Below are 17,563 nucleotides of genomic sequence, written 5' to 3'. Positions count from 1 at the left end.
ACATCTCCCTGAGGCCCTCCACTCTTTTCCCAAATCCAGTAAGTATATTTGCGACCATTACTTTGTATTCTGTATCAGGCATATTGCTTGTCTTTCATTTAGCTCTTTTGTTGTGGGTTTGTCCTATTCTTTCATCTGGGACATATTCCTGTCTCATTTTTCTAACTCTCTGTGTTTGTGCCTATGTATTAGAAGAGTCAGTTATGTCTCCTTATCTGGAAAGTAGTAACTTTATGAAAAAGAGGTTCTGTGGTGCCCTGTAGAGCAATGTCCCCTGTTCGCCAGAACCAGGCAATTCTGGTGCTTCCTGTATGGGTTGTATGCACCTTATTGTTGTGGCTGAGCCTGGTTTGCCTTCAGTCCAGTCATCTGCAGTGGTCCATTTTGTCTGTTGCAGGCAGGTTTTGGTCCCTGTACTGCTAAGGAGCCAGTTTGGGTTTGCTATAGGTTTGTAAGTGGGACAGTGTAAGTAGTCAGCCCAGATGCCTGCCCTCAGCACATGCGCTGTCACTGCTGTCACACCAAACTGCAGGGCACTCTCCCTGCCTCGTCATTTGAAAGGCTTTCCCTGGTGGATGGGGCCTGCAGTCAAGCCAGATGCCTGCCCACAGTCTGTCTGTTGGGGCTGCAGTAGCACCAACTTGCAGGATGTTCTCCCTGCCTCATCCTCTGAGAGGATTTTGTTGGTGGATGGGGCTGGTAGTCAGACCAGATGCCTGTCCCCACTCTGTCTGCCAGGGCTGCGGTGGCCCAAATTGCAGGATGTTCTCTGTGTATTGCCCCCAGGAGGTTTTTGTTGGTGGGTAGGGCCAGCAGTAAGATCAGATGCCTACCCCCAGTCCATCTGCTTGGGCTGCAGACACACTGATCAGCAGGGCACTCTCTCTGCACTGCCAGTTATAAGGTTTGACTGCTGGGACTATGAGTGCACTCCCCAGGGCAGGAGTGGCACTTTGGAGTGGCACCAATTCCTGCCAGAGCTGTTTGCAGGATGAGATGAGGCAGGGGAACTTTGGAGGGACTTTACTGAGTGCGGCAGGTTGGGTGGGGGAGATTCTCAGGAGAATGTGGGGACGGGACATGTGGTGTTAGTAGGGTATGAGGAGTGCTCATACTGGTGTCTGCAGGTATCCAGGTATCTATGCTGGGGCCCAGGGGAGAGAAATGGCTGTCCACTAGACATCTGTTCTGGGAGCAGTTGCCTAAAGATCCTTGCTTTCCAGTACACATTCTGAGATTAGTAACTAAATCCTCCTCAGCTATACCCCAGATACTTTCAAACTGCTGTTTCTGTGCTTATCTCAGTGGGATTGTTATTCTGGTTCTTCAAGGGCAGGGACTCAATTTCCTATTGCCCTCTGGCTCTCAAAGAGCTAAGGCTACTGATTTTTAAAGAACTCGGTGTTAAGCCCTACTGGTATAAAAGGTCATGAAATTAAGCCCCACTGGTTTTCAAAGCCAAATGTTATGGGGCTTCATCTTCCCAGTGCAGGTCCGCTGTGCCTGGGTTGCCTGTTGTGGGGTCTGCTCCTCTCCCTTCTTCCTGCTTTTTGTGTCCCTCCCATTTGCGGTCTTGCCGGGAGTTTGGTTTCCTACCACATCTCCACCTCTGCCACTCTTTTCAATGTGGTCTCCTCTCTATGATTAACTGTGGAAAGTCTATTCTGCCAGTCTTTGGGCTTGTTTTCTGGGTTAGTTGCACTGATGTGGCTGTTATCTAGGGATGCCTATGGGATGAGGTGAACTCAGGATCCTCCTACTCCACCTGCTTCCCAGAAGTCTGTTTGGAATTTTCATGAACACTGTGTTCATCCACGTTTGTCCCATTTTCAGACAGCATCTCTATGACTATTACTTTGAACTCTTTATCAGGTAATTACTTATATCCATTTCATTAAGGTCTTTTTCTGAGGTTTTATCTTGTTCTTTCATTTGGAACACATTCCTCTGTAGGAGATTATTTCTAATGAAGTTTATCACTTATCCACCAAGAAAATGCTGAAGCATCTACTTTTCTCTTTCTCAGAAACAAGGGCCAAATTAGCTTAACTCTGAATTGTAGAGATTGACTCTTGATTAGAGCCACAGAAAACTGTGCTAGGTAGATGGTGAACAGGCTATACGCTGATATTAAATTCCCTGTTATATTAATTTAGATGCATGATATACTGGGGAAGAACATGATTTAACAGAAAATCTTTCCATTCAGAGTGTTTTTCTCTAATTTTCACCTTCCTTGTGGCTGTTTTGGTCTTAGTCTGACACTGTAGGGAAATTCACTGTGAAGTGTGGAACAAGTGAGCATATATCCTCTGTCCTCAAAAGCTGGCATGCAAGCCTGTGAATTTGGAAAGAGAACAAAGCTTTCTAATATGGTAAACCAAGAAAATGTAGATTAAGAAGTCTGGTTTCCTCTTCTTCGCATCAGCACATAACAGCTGTCAGATACCACCGAATAATCTACTCCTCCTGTTCCTGAAAGGTAGATAGTTATTATTAAAGCATTTCCAAAAGGAAGTATGTTTTAATTTTGAACAATGGTACGAATGAAGTGGTAATGCAACGATACAAGAGAAACTTCATTTATGACTTTTTGGTCCCACCTAATTCCACTCTCTCCAGTGGTCCCTGAAACCTCACCAGCAGGCTGACATCCTGATAAATTCTAAAAGGAAGAAGAAAAACAATGCAAAAGGCAAGGTGGGTGTGGCAGCTAGAGAGGTCATGGTGAACAAGAAGGAAAGTGCAGCTACTCAAGCTTGTGCAGATAAGGCCTTAGGTTCAAGGGCTGAAAGGAAGTACACCAGATTGAAGAGTGCCCACGTGGTACCTGATGACAGACTTCAAGGAAAGAGCCCAACCTTTAGGTTCTTGTTTAGCCCTCACTTCCAAACAAAGCAAGTTGCAAGACCAGTCCTAACATCAAGCAGCAGAAAGTTTCCTTCCATTGGGAAAAACTAGTAAAGGCATCATTCTGTGCCGTCTTCTTGCTAAAATGGCCAGCTTTCTCCTGAAGTCCCTGCTGTTAGGGAAGACTTGTAAAGGCTGCGATGGCATTGTACAAAGGGAATGGTCATTAGAATAAAAATATGAGTCTGTGTTCATCCAACCTGGCAGGAGTTAATTCCCCTCGTTGAGAGTCGAATTCTTCACCTGTAAATGTGGTAGGCAGACTGAAGCAGAAAACAAAAGATTTGTTTCTAAAAGACTTATTTTCTCTATTCCTTCTTTACTTCATTCTTCCAATTAAAAAACTTAGCTATAAAATCACAATCTCGTCTGTCCGCTTTCCATATACCTGAGATTAATTCACATACTGTCTGAGTAACATGATAAAGTCATCTTTAGAAACATAAACACACTGGTTTCAGATGACACCCTCTAGGGTCTTGGCTGCCAGTCTGATCCAGGAACACATAGTCATTATCCTAATGCCAGGCAGTGTCTTTGCCAGCATCCACTGCCCATGTTCTAGTTGATTCTCTCAAGAGATAATACTTTCCTTTCTAAAGTATATACTTTTTGCTCCAAACAATGATGAGTATATGGATAGGTCTTCATTTGAATCACTACCTGAACAATCAGCTTCTTACATTATTTCTCCAAAGCTGAATTAACTTACATAATTTTGTGTCAAGTCACCAGAACTCTTTGTTGCATAAAAAACCATGAAGAGATCACCCAACTCTGGCATGAAAGTTCTTCTGGAATATCTTGTAGCATCAGTCTTTCAGCTTAACATGAAATCTATTCAATACTGCCCCTGGAGGAGTTAAATTCTTAAGTATTTATAACTTAATAAACTATAATTCAGAGCTGTGTTCACAAGTTAACTTTGTTCCAGCCCTTATTATTGTGGAGACTCCCAAATTTACTTCATGTTGGACGCTGCCAAGAAAGTGTTCAAAGCACTTCATACTTAACGTCACATTTGCCCTCTTTCACATCCACATGAGAGACCAAGCCCTATTTCACTCTTGTTTAAATTTTATTATTGTACTTATTAGTAATAAACCAAGAGCACTAGGATAACAAAGGGAAAAGTTCAGGATAAGTAACTTCTTCCTTAGGAATTAAAACATACGCACACTTGAGTTACCTCCTCCCCACCCAATCCTAATGTACAAATGGCTACCTAATACGGACCGTAGAACAGTTTGAGCAGCTGAGACCAGGAGCTGGGCAAAGGACCCCAGTTGTGTGAAGGCTCACGCTGATCTGGGTCTAGATGACCAGCTTCTCCACGCTGAGTGTACTTGTGGTTTCGTCCTCTTCGTTTGACCCAAAGTAGCCCGGGAGGTCCAGCATCCTCTGCTCTGCCTCGGTGAGGCCGAACGACGTATTGTCATAGAAGGCGAACTCAGGGTGGGCCGGGAAGCTCTGACACTTGTCTTTTCTACACTGAGACGGGCTCAGAGGGCTGACCCTCTGGTAGCCATCTTTGGGGACAGTGGGGGAAGGCTGCTTCCGTGAGACACCCCTGTGACTGGGGGACGGGCCCCTCCGAGCTCTGTGAGGCTCCGTTCTCTCCACTCCCGCCGTGAATGCTGCCTGGCAGTCCCCCAGGTCTGGTTTCCTCGCGGGCTGCCCCAGGGTGTAGGATTTAGGGGGAGGGCTTAATGGACCTCTGGTCGCCCCTGCCCCTTGGAAAGGGTCCGGTTTCTCAGGAAACGGGGCAGCGCCTCGACTCTGAGGCCGGAATCGGTCTTCCGCCTGGTCCCAGGTCCGCGTCCTAGAGCTGTAGGCGGGGGCCTGCCGAGGAGTCAGGGTGGACATGCTCCTCTCCCGGAACGGCCGCGCCTGCTTGGCTTCGTGAAAGCTCGCTGTCCTCCTGAAGTGGGAGCCCCGGGGGTGGCTCCTCTCCGGCAGCGCGCCTCTGCCGCCCACGTGCCTCAGCGCCGACTTGCGGATCACCGCCTGGCTGGGGCTGACGGCACAGCTGGCAGGACAGGCGGGGAGGTCCAGCCTGGAGGGGGGCCTGGGCGCGGCGCCCCCCGCAGGCTGCTCCGGAAATGGGGCTTTGATCCGGAACTTGCCGGCTGCGGCCTCCTCGGGGCCCTCCAAGTCTAAGGGCGGGACGGCGGCCGCGTCGATGGCCGTGTCCGTCAGGGGGCTCTGAGACACGTGGTACACCTTGGTGGTTTCCGTCAGGCCCTTCTTCTTCATCTCCTTCAGCTGCTGCTGCGCGAGGCGGTAGCTGAACAGCGGCGGGATGATCTTCTGCGCGGTGGACTGCACGCTCTCGCTGCCCGAGGCGTCGTCCTCGGGCGACAGCGGCACGCTGCGCCTGTAGGTCAGGGGGATGCCCGCGTCCCCGGGCCCCCCCGCGGGGCCGTCGCCCCCGTCCGAGAAGCTGCCGCGGGGCTCGCTCAGCTCGCAGATGTTCTCCTCATCCGAGTTCTTCCGGAAGCTGGGGGAGTGGATGGAGTTGTGCCGCGCAGGCGTGCTGCATTTGGGGGCGCGGCCGAACTTCCTCCACAGCGTGATGAGGACCGTGGCCACGATGATGAACAAGCACAGGGAAATCCCCGTGACGGTCACGATGTTGTTGGACTTCACTGGACCCTGGGGCTGAAGAGGGGACGCGCTGGACGGCTGGAAAGCTACGAGGAAAGGAAGAACAGGTATGTGTTCTCGAGTATTGTTTCTCTGCGTGGTTTTAAGGTGCCGGGGGGGGGGGCTGGCTCGGACTCTCTAGCAGTTCAAGAAAGAAACAACAAGGACAACCAGACCAAAGCACAGGGCCCACAGAAATGATGGGAGCAGAGAGACCACAATCAGGGTGACTGCGGGGCTCGCGAGCTCAAATGTTCCACGAAGCAGCAGCGCAAGTAAAGTGTCAAGGTAAAACCAAGGTTTCTGCTTAAGATAAAGTACACTCGGGCTGTGGTTAAATGTACTTTTGAGATGCACATCGGAAAATTCTTACCAAGTATGAAACCCGACATGCTAAAAATTCACGTAGGCTGTACCTAAATTTTATATTTTGAGAAATTAATAGGCGAAAATAAGTCTTTAGGCAATGTAACGCAACTGGAATTTCCCTTCTAATATCCAGGAACTGTCTTTTCCGGAGGGTTGAAGCCTCTGCTTCTCACTCTTCTGTTTCCAGCTGTCCACTGCCCTTGCTTCCTTCCATGGGACATCGATTTGTCTTTTTCTTCCCTGCTCTCTCCAACTGGTTTGTCCCACGTCATCAAAATGTTTCACCAAGCCTCAGACGCCACCTGGGGCCTCAGCCTGCATTGCCACGGAAATGCCTGGAAACCTGAGACCAGCTAACGCCACCACCCTCACCTCTTTTTCCTCCTTGTCACTGTCCACCCTTCAAGCCCTTCCAGTCACCTGTCCTCTCCCTTTCTTCTGCACAGTCTTACCAGCACCAGTTCTGTGTGTCATGTCCATGACCCATCCTCCCACTGCCCACCCTCTTGGGTGGAAACTGTGACACATACTTTGTTTATAAGCAAACAGGACCAGCAGCAGGGAGTGTTCCCCACTCTCCTCATTCCTGATTGCCATTTTCAACGAACTCTTTCACCTCCATATAAAAGTTCTACTCTTTAAAAAATATATATATATATATTCCCTATGCTGTAGTTTGCATCTCCGTGACTTACTAATTTTATGTTTGTACCTCTTGATCTCCTTTATTTTGTCCATCCATCCCACCCACCTCCTTCAGGCAACCACCAGTTTGTTCTCTGTATTTAAGAGTCTATTTTTTGTTTGTTTGTATTCCACAAATAAATGAAATCATATGGTATTTGTCTTTCTCTAACTTACTTCATTTAGCATAATACTCTCTAGGTCCATCTATGTTGTTGCAAATGGCCAGATCTTAACCTTTTTATGGCTGAGTAATATTCTATTGATATTTACACCATCTCTTCTTTATCCATTTGTCTATTGATGGGCACTTGGGTTGCTTCCGTATCTTGGCTATTGTAAATAATGCTGCAGTAAGCATTGGGGTGCATAGATCTTTTAGGATTAGTGTTTTCATTTTGGCAGGAGGAATACCCAGTAGTGGAATTACTAGATCATATGGTATTTCCATTTTTATTTTCTGAAGAACTTCCATATTGTTTTCTGCCGTGGTTGCACCAATTTACATTCCTATCAACAGTGCACGAGGGTTCTCTTTTCTCTACATCCTCACCAACAGTTATTTCTTTTCTTTTTCATACCAGCCATTCTGACTACTGTGAGGTTATATCTCATTGTGGTTTTTATTTGCATTTTCCTGATGATTAGTGAGTGACGCTGAGCATCTTTGCATGGGCCTGTTGGCCATCTGTATGTCTTTTCTGGAAAAATATCTATTCATATCCTCTGCCCATTTTTAATTGGATTGTTTGGTGTTGAGTTGTATAAGTTCTTTATATTTTTTAGATATTAACCCCTTATTGGACATATCATTTGCAAGTATCTTCCCCCATTCAGTAGGTTGCCCTTTTGTGTTGTTGACGGTTTCCTCTGCTATGCAAACACTTTTTATTTGGGTATAGTGTCAATTGTTTATTTTTGCTTTTGTTTTCCTTGTCTGAGGAAACATATCCATAAATATGTTGTTAAGGGTGATATCCGAGGTGTCTTCTACTCTTTTGATGCCCATGCCATCTACCCAGACCACCCCTCCCTCAACACGGTCATCTCCCAACCTCATGGCAGTCATCGGTCACCAGCACCCGGGTCTCAGTTTTCCTCACCATGCCCTAGTTAGGCCTATCTGGGCAACGTCAGTGCCCACCCAACATATCATACTTTCCCATTGTCTGCAGCTGCTCCTCTTCTGAAATCTTAAACTTCATAGCCCCCTTTTGAGCTGTATCCTCCCCTCACTTACTCATCACCATTACACTAGTTTTTCAACCTCACTGCCACTTCTGATTCCCCAACCCCTTCATTTTCTCCCCATCTGCCAGCCAACTCCTGGGCTCACTTCTCTTCCTACACTCATGATCCATCACATAAACCATTCTCCTGCCAATAACCTCAACTCTCTGACCTCTAGTACTGAGACATACCACTTTCCCTGCTCTACAGCAAAAGTCCATCCCTAGATAAACCAAGGCATATGAATTATCAGCTGCTGCACCCCGGCCCTGAGCACTGATGTAGAAAATAATACACCCATGCAGGCCAGCGCCTCTGTATACTGACAGCCCCCGACTTCGACTGCCTGCAGATCCTTCCACAGGTTCTTAAGCAACTCACTCTTCCATCCCCTACAAGTTTCACCACTTTCCCCAAGCAGTCTACCTACCCTCTTCCTCAGAATTCCACTGGATCACAAAAAAATAGAAGCTATCAGGCAAGTATACCCCTCCCCCAGCTTCTTCTGCTGTCTTCTCCCCCGTAAACTTAGGAGCAGACACACTTCTATTCATTTCTTTTTCTATGGAATTAGTGGGAGAAGTATCTTCCTATAAAGGCGAGTCCATCAAATGCTCTCTAGGTCACCCTACTCCGGGGGATCAACCCTCTGTACCAATTATCTCTAGCTTCTCCCCTATGCAGCTCCACAGAAACATGCTCAAGCTCTTCTCACTTTAAAAAGAATTTTCTAGAACTTTCATACCTTCCCTTGTCTTCCCAGCCAAGCTTACAGAAAAAGGAGTCCACATTTGCTGACTTACTACTTCTACATCATCATCTCTGACTACTGCGACCTGCCTCCAGGAGTCCAGTGAAACAGCTTCTGCCAATGTCATTAATCATCTAATAGCTAAATTCAAAGAAGTTTTGTCCTGATATTCCTTGACCTCTGCAGTATAGGCTACTGCCCAACACTTCCTGCAACCTTATCTCTTCTTGGTTTCAATGATAGTACTCACTTCGGAGAGAAGAACATGAACTTTAGAGCAAGGAGATCTAGATCTCAACCTGGGTCCATTAGCTCTGTCCTACCAACACCTTCACCTCCACATGCCCAAGACTCATCATCTTTCCCCCAGAATCTGTGCCTCATCCAATATACCCAATCTCAAGGAAATGGCACTAGTGTCCACGCAGTTGCCAGTACTAGAATCCTGGTTTTCATCCTTGATGCTTCCCTCTTCATCACTCACCATATCCAGAGTCTTTGAGTCCTTCTCTCCTCTGCATCTCCACTGCCATCATTTCATTTTTCACCTGGGCTACCGAAAAACCTTTAACAGGCCTTTCTGCTGCCACTCCTACCCCTTCCAATGTCTTCTCCACACTACAGCTGAGAGAAATCCCGCTGAAATACAGGCCAAACCCTCAAGGTCCCTCAGGATCTGACTCCTGTCTACCTCTTCAGGTTCATTTTTACCACTCCTTCCTGGAATATTATGCTCTAGATATATTAAACTAATTTCAGTTTTCTGGGTCTCTTAATGTGCCATCTTCTTCCATGTTTTCATCCATTGCACCCTTTGCTAAAATTCCCTTTCTCACTTAGCTCACCTGGGTTGCACCTACTCAGCTCTCAAACTTTAGCTCAGATATCACCACCTCCAAGAAAGGAGGTGTTCTCAGCATGAATTTTCACCCCTGCAAGTTTCCATAGCAAGCTGCAGACACCTTTCTCACTGCAGGCTCTACATCGTACTGTATATTACACCTATTTATGTCTCTGCAGAGCTACTATACCATAAACACCTTCCACACAGGAACATCTTATCTATATATTCCTACCCCAGCCACAGTAACTTACACATAGTTGGTATCCAATAAATGCTAGGTTAATTCATTTAAAACGGTAACAGCAAAATGATCAATATCCCACCAGATGGAATGTGGGCACAATGGCAACAGATTCTCCCACTCTCATGTTTGAACAAGATGGTCAAACTAACATAGAGCTTGATGCAAAAACATCCTTTCAAAGCCAAACAAAACTCTAAGCTCTCAACCAAGTGAACACAGTTGCATGATGAAAGACTTGTTTCCTGACTTACCGCTTCTTTCACGTGCAATGGCTACTTATGTCCATGGGGAGCAGCAATGCAATTGCACCTCAGGGACCTCTTTACTTAGCTGTTACCTTTGACTGTGGCTGGCTGTCTTCAAAACCATGGCTGGAGAAAAGCCTAAGAGCTACTGACCTCAGCCCTCTCTGCCTCATCTACTCCCTCCTTCACCTGGAGTGAAGGAGATTTCTTGATGCTAAGCAGTCTGCGAACAGATCTTTACATTTCCAAGGAGTATGAAATAGGCTGAATAGGAAGAACACTGGAAGAAATGATCATTTTTATCCACATAAGCATTTATCTGAGGACCATTTATAGTAGAAGTAGGGATGCCTACAGCTCTTACCCTTTTTGCTAATTCATAATATATAAATTTCTAGTTCCCACCCTATATTAAAGAATTAAGACATAAGAACATGAAATAATTACACATATTCTCAAAAATGATTACTAATTCCATGGGGCGCCTGGGTGGCTCAGTCGGTTAAGCGTCTGCCTTTGGCTCAGGTCATGATCCCAGGGTCCTGGGATTGAGTCCCACATCTGCCTCCCTGCTTAGCAGAGAGTCTGCTTCTCCCTCTCCCTCTGCCTGCTGCCCCCCCCCCCCCAGCTCTCTGTCTCTATTTCTCTGTCAAATAAATAAATAAAAATCTTTTAAAAAATGATTACTAATTTCAGGTTGTTGATGCTTCCAGAAGCTAGACTGGCCTGTGTAGAAAGGCAAAGTATTCAAGATAGGTAGCCTATTATGGGTCAGATCTAGTCCTCTGCTTTCTAGCTTTTTGATCTTGGGCAGGTCAGTTACACTTTCTATGCTACAGAGTCCCAAATAAGTGAGATAATGTATTTAAAGTGTTGGCACATAGCAGATGGTCAATAAATGGTTGATACTGTTGTCACTTCTAAAGGGGCCGTAGAACCCAGTGACAATTGACTTTAAATTCATTTAAGTTCATTCATTTGTTCTTTCATTCACTATGGAACTCTAGATGGTTCGAACATCTTAACACAATATGCCATCCCAGAATTGAGACGAATGGATGTATTTGAAGATAGTTATACCCAAGAAAGGAGCTGTGAAAGTGAAGGAAACTTATAAAGAAAGAGTTGACAGAGAAGAGAGCCTTAGAAAATAGTATGAGATATAACTAGAGAAAGAATAGATTCAGAGTATGAACAAGGGATTATTAAAGAAGAGGGGCAGACTAAGCGCTAGCAGAAGAGTCTAAGTCTTAGGAAAAACAGAAGAAAAAATACCCTCAGGATGCTGGAATAAAGGGAACAAGGCCAACAGTACTGGCTGGAAAAAGTAGATAGCAAGGTCACAGGTGGGGACACTGGCCAAGGTGTTGTTGCTAGGTGGTTTTGGCTAAAAGATGCTCTAAGATCCAAACACACACGAAAAACATCTAACTCCTCTAGATCCCAAGGGACAAGGAACTAGGGATGGTTTTCTAACCTGGAATTGGAGAATGGAGGAAGTCAGGACTGGACAGAGGACTTTATCTAAGGTTCGGGACCAGAGCAAAGGCCAGCAAATTAAATGGGGTACTGGCTGTAGATCAGTAGGTGAGATGGTATGTGGGAAGAGCAAGGACTCTTATCACTATAACCTGAAGCAAATGAATGGAATTCAACTCCATAAGCTGAAGCAAACCTAACTACGCCATGTCAACATCACATCTATAAACCATTTATATCAAATACTCAGTGAGCACCTACAAGTGCCTTCAAGATGTTGAAAGGATGAAGGAAAGGCCAGTGTCTAGGTGATGACAAGAAGAAATCTCCCCACCTTCTCCTCCTGGGTAGGGGTAGTAAAGAATAAATGTAAGGCCATTCAGGGGATAAGATGGGGTGACTTGCCCATTTTGACAAATAATGGTCAATGTGGTGCTGTCAGGCTTCTCTGAGATGGTAAGATGTTCTTCCACAATTTTGGTGGGGAGAAGTGAAGGAAGGATAAATAAGAAAACAAAAGAAAATCAAAAATATCCTGAGAAGAAATGATAATCCCTGTTTTTGTGTTTTTAAAAATGATTTCATATGTCTGAATCTTGAATTTAGATATTTTGCTTATCATTACCCTATCTTCCACAGTGTTCAATCCCATCATCTCACTGACAAGCTACTCGCAGTCATAGGTACACTAATGAATATAGCCTTAGTAAAGCCAGCAGCACTAACAGAGTGTCAATGAGACCACCTCTGAATTCAGGTTGGTGATTTTCAGGCAGGCTTAGGTTCAGCAGTCCCTCTGGGGAAAGATTCCCAAAGAAAGAAGGATACCTACCAGCACACTCCTCCAGGGAACACAGGGAGGTCTCCGAGGACATTCCAGGGCAGCCAGGTCTGGAGGGGAAGGAAGTCAGGCACACGCGGCGTCGCTCTCTGACACCATCCCCACACGTGGTACTACATTGGCTCCACGGCTGCCACAGTCCCCAAGTTTCTGCAAGGACATTAGCCATGCTTTTAATGCTAGTTCATTTGAGAATCAGAATTTAACTGCACCCAAATGAAGCAGCAAACTCAAATCTCAGGCCTTGAAGTCAGTAAATAAAAACATTCCCAAAGATGTGGAAAGCTGGAAAAAGTGTTTAATAGCCCTTAAAACAAAGGAAAGCTGTATAATTTACAAAATGTTAACCTTTTTGGAACCCATCAGAGAGCAAAGGTCACAGGGCAACCAAATGGCCTGAAATAAAAGGAAAGATAGGCTCCTCTAAGGAAAGACAGGATGCAAACACTGCTTCCTGGGGTAGACACCAAGCCTCACACAAGCTGGTGAGAAGTCATCTAAAAATGTAATGAACTGCTAGAAGCTTAGTGTGGTCTAGCATGAGAACACAGAATCCCCGGGAGCCACAAACATAATGAGAATTTGTACCCACTTGCAGGCTCTTCTTCATGGATCCCACCAAATGCTCACAAGAAGGACTGAGGGTAGGTGCAAGACCAGAGAAAGCCTCCCTTGCGGTGGAGGCCTGAGGATGGAAGGAGTGGCACTGTGGGAAAGATACAAACCTCACCTGGATCCTTCTTCCCATCTGCTCTACCAACAAAAGCCTCCACCCCTGGGGACAAAGCAGAAGCCCTGTCATTCTGAGGACACCAATTGAGATATAGTGCTGCTAGGGAATGGAAAAAGAAGGAAATCCTTCACCCCTGGAAAGGAGCAAAAAGTATACTGGGCCTAGACTATTAGAGATCTTCTATCACTATTGAGGGACAAGATCATCAAGAAGGCCCCATCCCTGAGACTCAGGGGCACAGCATTTATCTAAGACTAAGGATGAACTGGAACAATAAAAAGCTCTCCAGGTCCCATCACCCAATGCCTGTAGCATGCTAGCAATTTCCAAGTATCGATAACAACAACCTACTGCTAGGGCAGGGTTGAGAATGACAGGAGAAAACCTTTCTTACGTGCAGGCTCAAGCCTAAAGCTGAGGGTGCAACAGAAGCATGGAGGAAAACCCTCTGGTAAGCCAACTCCTGCCCTAACTGCAAAGTAACATTAGAAAAGTCTGAACTCTTTCGTGTCCTGAGGATGGCCTTAGCAACACACAAACCCAAACACAGCTTAATTCCTTAGTACATCGACCCAATCCCCACACTAAAGGCCTAGCAAAAACACGGTATGCCATTTCCCCACATAAATACTATTTATTGGTGTCTATAGTTCTAAATAAGATGTCCAACTTTCAACCAAAAATTATGAGACACACAAAAAAGCAGGAAAAAAAAAAACTATCAAGAAATAAAGTAATCAAGAGAACCAGCCTCTCATGTGAGCCAGATATTGGAACTATCAGAGAGAGAAGTTACAATAGCTATGATTAATATTAAAGACTTTAGTGGAAAAGGTGAACAAGATGAACAGAGGAAAAATTTCATTAGAGAGCTGTAAATTGAGAAGAGGCAAATGGAATTCTAGAAATGAAAAACATGGTAACAAAGATGAAGAATGCCTTCTAGAAGAACGCTCTTTCAGTAGACTCAACACAGCAGAGGATATAAAGAGTAAATTTGAATACAGGTCAGTAGAAATCACTCAGACTGAGACACAAAGATTGAAAAAAGTGAATAAAACATAATAGAATACCCAAGAGCTGGGAGGGGGATATCAAATAGTCTATCATTTATTATTGTTCAAATTAAGAATCCCAGAAGAGAAAAAGAGAATCAAATAATGACCAAGAATTCTCCAAAATTAATGAAAGATACCAAGCTACATCAAGATGCTCAGAAAACACCAGGCAGGATAAATACATAAACAAAACAAAACAAAACACCCAAATAAGCAAAAATAAGACACAGTATATTTAAACTGTTAAAAACCAAAACTAGAAAACTTTGAAGGCTGTGGCAGGAGAGAAGGTGGAAGGTGGAAAAACACTGCATACAAAAGAATAAAGATGAGAAATACAGCAGGCTTCTTGTCATGGAAACCAAGGATAATGGAGTAATATCTCTAAAGTAATGAACGAAAAAAATGACCAACCCAGAATTCTATATCTAGTGAAAATATCTTCCAAAAATTAAGGAGAAATGGACTTTTTAGACAAACGAAAATGAATAAAATTAATTACCAGCAGACCTTCACTAAAAGAAATGTTAAAAGAAAATCCTTCAGGCAGAAGGATTATGATACCAGAAAAAAAACTGCATCTGAAGAAAGAACTGAAAAGTGCTGGAAATGTAATTGATAAAGGTAAGGATAAAACTCATTTTTTTCTTATTTTTAAATGCTCTAAAATATAATTGCTAAAGAAAAATAGTATTATGTGTTCATAGCATATATAAAGCAAAATTTATCAAAACAATCACACAAAGAATGGGAGTAATGAATTGGAAGTGTCTGTTAATAAGGTCCTTATACTACATGTGAAGCAAAATATTATTATTCAAAGGTAGATCAAGAAAATTTAAAGATATATACTGTAAACTCCAGGATAACCACTAAAAAATATTTTAAGGTGTAAACCACTTAAAAATATTTATGGTATAAACCTTAAAATTGAATTAATATTCAATTAATACAAAAGAAGGCAGACAAAGGAAAAAGAAACAAAGAACAGATGGAACAGACATAAAGCTACCAAGATGATAGATCTTAATCCAATTATATAATGATTAGACTAAATATAAATACTCTAAACACACCAATTAAAAGACAGAGATTGTGAGATTGGGTAAAAAAAGCATGACCCAATTATATGTTATTTAAAAGAAACTTACTTAAACACTAACTGCAGCGTTATTTACAATACCCAAGATACGGAAGTAACCCAAGTGTCCATTGATAGTTGAATGGATAAAGAAAATGGGGTGTGAGTACACACACACACACACACACACACACACACATATGCATACAATGGAATATTACTCAGCTACAAAAAAGGATGAGATCTTGCCATTTGCAACAACATGGATAGACTTATAGGGCTAAGTGAAATAAGTCAGACTGAGAAAGACAAATACCATATGATTTTACTCATATGTGGAATTTAAAAAACAAATGAATAAACAGATAAAAAGCAGAATTAGACATATAAACACAGAGAACAAGCTGACAGTTGCCACAGGGAAGGGGGTGGTGGCCTAGGAAAAATGGATGAAGGGAAGTGGAAGATACAGGCTTCCAGTTATGACCTGAATAAGTCACAGGAATAAAAGGCACAGCATGGAGAGGAATATAGTCAATGATATTGTAATAGCATTGTATGGTGACAGGCAGTAGGTACACTTGTGGTGAGCATAGCATAATACATAGAGAAGTTAAATCACAATGTTGTACACCTGAAACTAATGTAACATTGTGTGTCAACTACACTCAATTAAAAAAAAATGTTCACCTAAAAAACTTACTTTAAATATAAATACACAAATAGGTTAAAAGTACACAGATGGGAGAAGTTATACCTGTGAACATGAATTAAAAGAAAACTGGAGTAGCTATATTAATATCACACAAGATAAACTGCAGAACAAGAAATACTACCAGGGATAAAGGAGGATGTTACATAATGACAAAAGGGTCAATTTAGCAAGGAGCTTAACAACACTAAATGGGGATGTTCCTAACATCAGAGCTTCAAAATACAAACAAAATACTCCCAAAACAGTTATTACTGACTGACACATGCAAACATCTCTTCCAAGCATATATGTAATCACTGCCAGATAGAATAATTAAACATTAAAAATCTAAAAAATTATCCTAAGACCCTTCTCTATCAGTACCCATCTAACCTCAAGACCCAGGTCATGCCAACCATAGGTACCACAACACCCTCTGTATAAAAGTCTTTCTTTATCTCTTATGGACAAAAACTTGATACAGTCAAAGGTATAGAAAGCACTACAAAAACATGAGGAGAACACATAGGGCAAATATACTCTCAGGTAATCCAAATGGTGCAATCTTTGGAGTGAGTCATGGAATATGAGTTCTTTATAGCAATTAAAAGTCTATGGGATTTTCACAAGAGTGGGAGCATTACAACCTCTATCCTGGACCAACATCAACTGAGGTGTGGTAATTATGTTCCATCCAGAGGTCCAACTGAACACAATATTGGTTCTGTGTCTTCAGATCACACTGCAGCTCCTCAGATGGAAGAACAATGAGCCAGCTTTGTCCTTAAGCTTCAGAGCTTTTCAGACACTAAGCCCCCTCTGCTTGCAAAAGCTTTGGGAGTCTCATATGAAAGTCTCTCTGAGTCAAAGTTTAGTGATTTATTTTTGAAAAGTCTGGGAATTCCACTACTGAGAAATCTAAATTGAAAATTAAGTCAATGCATAGTTTATCCTTATGTTCATATTTAAGACCACAAAAGGTAGAATTGCAAATGCTAAGAATCTTTTTGTTATTCTTTCTTAACTCTTATTTACTTTACATAAATATAATTTACATAAATATAATATATAAAGTTATTTGTCAAACTAAAAACAAAAATTCCATTAGTAGTGGCCAGAAAGAAATCAAAGTTTTAATAAAAGAATGAATCTTAATGTCAAAAATTACATTTTGAAATGTTGTGTCCTTTTCCCTTGGAAGTAAAATCATGGCTTGTAGGACAAGCAACAATAAAAAATAAATAAACATTGAAGCTACATCTTATGTCCTTTTATTTCTAAACCAAATTAATCAAACAGGAAACAAAGGAAATCACTCAAAGCAATTAACAAATTTAATCCGGCAAATTTTTAAAAATACCTTTAGCAATTCCATCTGTTCCCTGAAGATTTCTACCAATAACTTTGAGGGAAATACTAGGCAAATGGAAAGGCATAAGAGACCTGTAGTTCATTTCTTAGAAATGAAGAGCAAGATGACCAATATTTCAAATACTCTTACTTCATGAATGAAAGCTGTTCTGTTTTGTCCTGGTTAAATGTCCATACACGCACTCACACTACATAACAAACCTGTTTGGCCAGGATAAATACCTCTGAGACTACTATAGAGGGTATTAATTCTGAATGAGCAAAATTTGTCTGGAATAGGAAAAGGGAGATTTGTTTCCACCCCTCAAGACTATCTGAAAGAATACAGCCCCCCAAATATTCATACCTGGAAGGCATTTCGTTCAAGAAACTAAAGCAACTAA

The 17,563-nt window shown here is 42.9% G+C and overlaps 1 protein-coding gene across 2 annotated transcripts in view; it reads right to left on the bottom strand.

Moving 5' to 3' along the window:
• Positions 1-2,123: 2,123 nt before the first annotated feature.
• Positions 2,124-17,563, bottom strand: part of THSD1 (thrombospondin type 1 domain containing 1) — a 28,293-nt gene continuing 12,853 nt past the window's right edge. Inside the window, exons 4-5 of one of the 2 annotated variants that reach the window (XM_045796897.2) lie at positions 12,235-12,393; positions 2,125-5,603 (exon numbers count right to left, since the gene is read on the bottom strand). In XM_045796897.2, the coding sequence (XP_045652853.2) occupies positions 4,225-5,603; positions 12,235-12,393 (1,538 nt within the window). In that variant the 3' untranslated portion in view covers positions 2,125-4,224. Of the gene's footprint in view, positions 5,604-12,234; positions 12,394-17,563 lie in introns of both variants that reach the window. The other variant, XM_045796898.2, reaches the window with a different exon arrangement.

Source organism: Ursus americanus, chromosome 10 (assembly GCF_024610735.1).
Source record: "Ursus americanus isolate L20-20 chromosome 10, mUrsAme1.1.p, whole genome shotgun sequence".
Taxonomy (NCBI): Eukaryota; Metazoa; Chordata; class Mammalia; order Carnivora; family Ursidae; genus Ursus; species Ursus americanus.
Note: the sequence above shows the minus strand (reverse complement) of the source record. Positions and strands in the feature narration are given on the sequence as shown.